The 6,358-nt window shown below is 32.0% G+C and overlaps 1 protein-coding gene across 1 annotated transcript; it reads left to right on the top strand.

Moving 5' to 3' along the window:
* Positions 1-688: 688 nt before the first annotated feature.
* LOC9327038 (probable transcription factor KAN2) lies at positions 689-6,012 on the top strand. Its single transcript, XM_021014350.1, has 6 exons — positions 689-1,819; positions 1,914-1,990; positions 3,429-3,474; positions 3,597-3,741; positions 4,873-4,933; positions 5,667-6,012. The coding sequence occupies exons 1-6, from the start codon at positions 1,111-1,113 to the stop codon at positions 5,790-5,792; spliced, it is 1,164 nt and encodes a 387-aa protein (XP_020870009.1). The 5' UTR covers positions 689-1,110; the 3' UTR covers positions 5,793-6,012.
* Positions 6,013-6,358: the final 346 nt, after the last annotated feature.

The following is a 6,358-nucleotide window of genomic DNA, read 5'->3' as shown; positions in this document are numbered from 1 at the left end:
TTTGGAATGAATATAGGGTTTATAAAAAGGAGAAATCAACCTTGGGTTTCAGTTAAAAGCAAAGGATAGAGAGCGTGTGGGATGCTAAAGATAAACCATTCCAAAGTTTTCACCTTTCTAGCTATTCCTCTTCATGTGATGAATATTTTAGTTAATTTATGTTTAGTAAAAGACATTCGAAGGAATTTTTCATATGAACCTACTTTATTTCATACTTTATTCTAATTAAAATGAACATTTTCTATTTTCTTAGAACTGCGTAGGTCACTAATTTGACAAACTTCTTACGGCCATCGCCAAAGAAATGATTAGAACAAGATAAATAAATAAACCGTAAAGAAGTACCTAGCCTTAATTTAATTATGAGACCAATATATTATTGATAATTCCATTTATTCATCTTTTTGGGGTGCAAATTCCATTTATTCATATTTATTAGTTATAGGGGAGAAACAAAAAAAAAACGAGTGGAAAGATAAAATAAAAGGTGGAATGTAGACTAAGAAAAGAACAATAAAAATGGTTTTAAATCACAAATAAAGGATTTACTTTTCTCCTCCAAAGAAAACAAAAGAGTGCAAAGAAAGAAAGAAAAAAGAAAGCCTTATTTACCATTTACCACTTTTTTTTTTTTTTTTTAATTTCTTTCTCTTTTCATTTTCTTTATCCCTTTGCTTTTCTTCCCCCTTTCTTAACCTAAGTTCCTCTAGGCTCTAGCCCCCCATGTCCACACAAATACCTTCTCTCTCCTCTCTCTCATACACACTCAAGTGTCATTTTCTCACATATACTTCACACAAAAGAAACAACCCATTCACTACATACTACCTTGTCATTGATTTTCTCTCTCTATATCTCTCAAAAATCTTTGCAAAATCTGCTTAACCTCAAACAATATAAACAACATTCTCAACAAAACCCAGAAATCTCTTCCTCAAATCTTTAATACTCTTTTCTTTTTCCTCCTACCCACAATAAAAAAAGGATATCTTTCTCTTATTATCTTCTTTGTCCTAACCCAAAGAAAAACAAGAACTAGGGTTCATCATATCTGGAAACCGACTGAAGAATCTCTTCAAGAAGAAGGATAAGAAGTTAAAGGTCTCTTTCATGGAGTTATTTCCTGCTCAGCCCGATTTATCCTTACAGATAAGTCCACCGAACAGCAAACCAACATCGACATGGCAGCGAAGAAGATCAACAACAGATCAAGAAGATCATGAAGAACTCGATTTAGGGTTTTGGAGAAGAGCTCTTGATTCAAGAACATCTTCTCTCGTCTCTAATTCAAGCTCAAAAACGATCAATCATCCATTTCAAGATCTCTCGCTCTCTAACAACTCTCATCATCAACAACAACAACATCATCATCATCATCCTCAGCTTCTCCCTAATTGCAACGGCTCTAACATCTTGACCTCTTTCCAATTTCCGACACAACAGCAACAACAACACTTACAAGGGTTTCTTGCTCGTGACCTTAATACTCACTTAAGACCAATAAGAGGAATCCCACTTTACCACAACCCTCCTCCACATCATCACCGTCCGCCACCACCGTGTTTCCCTTTCGATCCGTCGTCTCTAATTCCCTCTTCCTCCTCTTCCTCGCCGGCTCTTACCGGAAACAACAATAGCTTTAATACAAGTAGCGTTAGTAACCCTAATTACCACAATCATCATCACCAGACTCTGAACAGAGCCAGATTCATGCCAAGATTCCCAGCTAAGCGAAGCATGAGAGCTCCACGGATGCGATGGACCACCACTCTTCATGCCCGGTTCGTTCACGCCGTTGAATTACTCGGTGGCCATGAAAGTATGTTCCCTTTAGCTCCAAGCTTATCTCTTTTTTTCCCTTAATTACCCTTTTTAATAAAAAAAATGTTTTGTTTTATTTACTTGCTAATTAGGAGCAACACCCAAATCAGTTCTTGAGCTCATGGATGTCAAAGATCTAACCTTGGCTCATGTTAAGTCCCATTTACAGGTAAATTGATTCAAAGTATAGTTCTTATAAATTCATCCATGTAAGTATATAATTAGATGGGAATAAAAAGATAAATTTATATAAGTATATAATTAGTTAATAGTAATAATCTTCTCGGGTATCGATGCATTTGACTCGGTGACTTCCTTAAATCAGAGTTCCACTGGAGTCAGAAGAGATCGAATCTTGTTTTCTTCTGATCCTTCCTTTTTTATTCTTATCTTAATTAAATCCAATTTTGCCACACCAATAATGCACCCTTGGCTGAGTTAAGACAAAAGAAAAATGTATATAAACATTCCATATATATTTTATATAAAAAATATTTTATTTTTCAAAAACCTCTTCTTCTTTTCTTCGTGCTAGATCTGATGGTCTTTGTAGACGATAGACAGTCTTCTTTTTGCAAGTCTAAAAAAATTTCGTCTTGGAAGAATAAACTTGTCCTGTTACAAGTAGACCAAAAATTACTCAATATTACTATTACTGACACACATAGAATAGAAAGTTAGAGAGAGAAATAGAGAGATGGGGTAATTACGTAAGTGATTGTGCTAATTATAAGAAAAAAATCTCCTATAGAGAATCAAGAAAAACATTAGTACCTTTGGTTTCTTATCATCCATATTTTCTTGGGTTATACACCAAAATTTAGACTTTCTTTCTACATAATCATATTGTTTTCTATTTTATAATTTATTAGAATCAAGAACTACTTGGTTATATATTCTGTAAGGTATATGTAGATATCTTGTGCCTATAAGAGCCAAAATCTTAGGACTAATTCTAATTAGGGATGATTTCGATCTTAATTAAATGAATATATCGGTAGGAATATTGTTTAATAATAATAAATATAGACTGAAAGGGAGAGTACAAGAAACACCATCATTTCTCAATGATGAAATGGTTTTGGTCTTACACACAGTCACAGTGAGAGAGAGAGAGAGAGAGAGAAGGTTTCTTTAACTTAACCATGGTTCCACTTCTCCATATGTTTAATGCTAGATTTTAACCATGGTTAGACACATAAATTCATGCATGGGTACATGAAAATCGCAAACTTCATTAATAATGTCAATTAATGCTTCTGTGTCCGAACAGTTTTATATTTTTCTCTCTTTTTTATTTATCTTCCAATGTGTCTGTGCATATATATAGAATATAATTGTATGTGCATATATATATATATATATATATATGTTTCTTATTTTGAAAATTGGTTGGTACTATTCAACTGTGTCGGAAGACAACAGTACATTGGTCTCCTTACTTTGGTCTCTTCTTCCTTTGCCATATAATTCGATACATGCATCTATTGTATATACGAATTATAATTAAGAGTGTTGCTTTCTGACTTATTAGTCGAAACTATAATATGGTTCATGAGTTTTATTAATTATATTTTTGATGCATATTTTTTTTTTAATAATATCAGATGTACAGAACAGTGAAGACAACCGACAAAGCAGCAGCTTCGTCAGGTTAGTGTTAGAGAAATAATTCAGATTTTTTTGGGCTGAAATTATTGGATATATATGATTTAATAATTGAAATGTGATTCTGATAGAAGCCCTAATTTTTATCTTTTCTTCATGTTATTTAGGACAATCTGATGTCTATGAAAATGGATCTTCAGGAGATAATAACTCAGACGATTGGATGTTCGATATGAATCGAAAATCTAGAGATAGCGAGGAATTGACGAATCCTCTAGAGAAATCAAATGGTCTATGGACAAATTCTTCCGGGTACGTATACATGAAGTACGGTCTATCTACACATGCATGCCTAGATATAGGTGATTATTCCATCGCTACTATATATAACTATATGTAATGTGAAATCTCGTTCAAGCATGTGCATGCTTCTATATCTATATAAGTGTAGTTAAGAATTGGGTTAGCCGGTTAGGTTTATGTTTCTGCTTTGTAGTCCTGTTTTGTCTCTTTCTCAGCCACAAACCCAATGGATCGGAGTTGAGACAAAACACATGATGGGTTAATCATCATGTGTTGGTCTCTCTCTCAGTCTCTCTACAGTCACAAGAACACATACATATATGACATTCACCACAAAAATACTTACATACATATATATATATATATATATATATATATATATGTGTGAATCTGATGGTAGTGTATATTAAATTATTATGAATAGTCTTTAATTTCCTTAGGTTTTTCGGACTACTTAGCAAAATGATATTACTATATTATGAATATGGCGAATTAGGAGAAGAAACTTAACCCAAAGCTGAATTCCTGAGTAATTAATCATTACATGAAAATCATAGTCTAACGTAAAATCTGTATGCATAAATTTGATGTGTGTGTGTGTGTATATATATATATATATATATATATATATATATATACAAAATCTAGTGCGTTTTATTTTCTAAAAATATAATAATTACAAAACCAAAAAAAAACAAAAATCCTTACATGTACCATTTCAAAGGAATATAACAAATATTTCTTCTAATTAATTCTAGATATTTAGGTAAATTAAAGCTCTTTAGAATGGTTAACCCATGAACAAATGGGCAAACACATGGGTAGGAGGAAAAGATTGATTTCTCAACTTTATACTATAATAAAGTAAAATATATGTCAGAATATAATATTAATACATCGTTCTAAATTTTGCTTACGTTAAACAAACAGCCATGCCAGTCGACAGAGATAAAAACAACTTTGTTATTACCAAAAGGAAAACGCTTTGTTTTCTTTCGTCTTGTAATTTCTTATCTTCCTTTTCACTTTCTTCCTCTTTTTGTTTATTTCATTGATTATTTTATTTTCATTTATTCATTTCTATAAAGCGAATATCATATATATCTCTCTCATATAACAAACTTTTGTTGGCTTTTGCAGAGAAGCACGTTTGCATGGGAAGCTAATCGATAATGTTGCAGAAATTATGCTACCTTCTGAGGTACGATACATCTCTTTCTGCAAATATAACTATGTATACGCGAATATGTGTGTGTAGTATATAACATTGAAATCAATTTAAATTATGCATTGTCGATTTCTTTTCATTGCTAAGTCACCCGAAAACCTAAAAAGGGGTGCCACAAAAAGGGCTTTCATTAAAGTTTGCTTTAGGAATTTTCAAAAGCAAAGGGTATTTTCGTTATTTAGACATTTATTAGGAAAAATAAAGAAAACCTAACCCCATTGACATTGACCATGATGAGTTTTTGTTTTGACCTTTGACACGCATATATTGTGACTTGTGAAAGCTTAAGCCTTGAGGTGCGGTTATCTAAGTTGGCTTATATGCAAATATGGGCAAAAGCAAATCCATGGCAGCTTCCATTGAACAATAAGAAATCTAATATGTATATATTTTTGTCAATGTCAAACATAAGTCCTTAGGACAATAAATAGGGTAAGCTTAGATCTAATAAGAACTAATGTCTTAATTATGAATGATACAATATTAACCTTAAACCTAGTTAAATGTTGAGATCACTTTTACTTAGTGTTGCATGAGTTTCTGCATTTTATATTTCATTTATCGAGACATAAACCATTGATAAATTATTTACATTGTACATGCTGATCATAGACATGTGTACATATAAAAATGCAAACCATTTACACACCAGAAAATTTAGCTAGTTGATTAATGATTCCTTTTTGGGGGTTTTTAATTTCGACAGAAGGAACTAGATGGAAAGTGCTCAAGTTATGAGAGAATATCCTCAGAAGAGATGAGCTCATCAAGCATCTCGGGAACAAGCCCATTCAAGCCAAATCTTGAGTTTACTCTGGGTCGATCTCACTAAATTTATTGTTGTAGCTAGCTAGTAATTAATTAGTATCAATTAACTTATATTTTTGGCTAATGACTAGTTTCGATATTCATATCAATTGAATAAGTGTTTTTTTTTTAAGCTTCTCAATGTCCTCTTGGAAGGTTGGCAACACTGTTCTTTTTCCTTATCTATTGAGAAGAGCTAGTGAAAGAATCAACTACTAGAGGCACAATAAATGTTCTGTTTCTTTGGTTGAACTTTTATTTTACAATCCGATAATAAATAAAGATATAGATATATAAATAAAGAAAAAAGAAAGACATAAAAGAGAAAAAGCAGAAAGAAAAGAAAAGAGAGAAAAAGGTGTAAAAGAAGGACAAAAGAGGACATGGATGAAAGAAAGCAAACATATTAAAGGAATGGGTAAAGTTGTAAGAAGAATATCTATATTTTTTATACAAAAAAAAAATATTCATTTGTTTTGTTAAGAAAACTAAATGGACGTGAATGCTGGTTAATATATGATTAATGATTACCTTTATGATTGGCCTTAAGGTTTTAGAGTGGGTATAAAGCATATGAACTGTCTATCACCA

This window comes from Arabidopsis lyrata (assembly GCF_000004255.2).
Source record: "Arabidopsis lyrata subsp. lyrata unplaced genomic scaffold ARALYscaffold_1, whole genome shotgun sequence".
In the NCBI taxonomy this organism is placed as follows: domain Eukaryota; kingdom Viridiplantae; phylum Streptophyta; class Magnoliopsida; order Brassicales; family Brassicaceae; genus Arabidopsis; species Arabidopsis lyrata.
The sequence above is the reverse complement of the archived record's forward strand: the minus strand, read 5'-3'. Positions and strand labels throughout refer to the sequence as shown.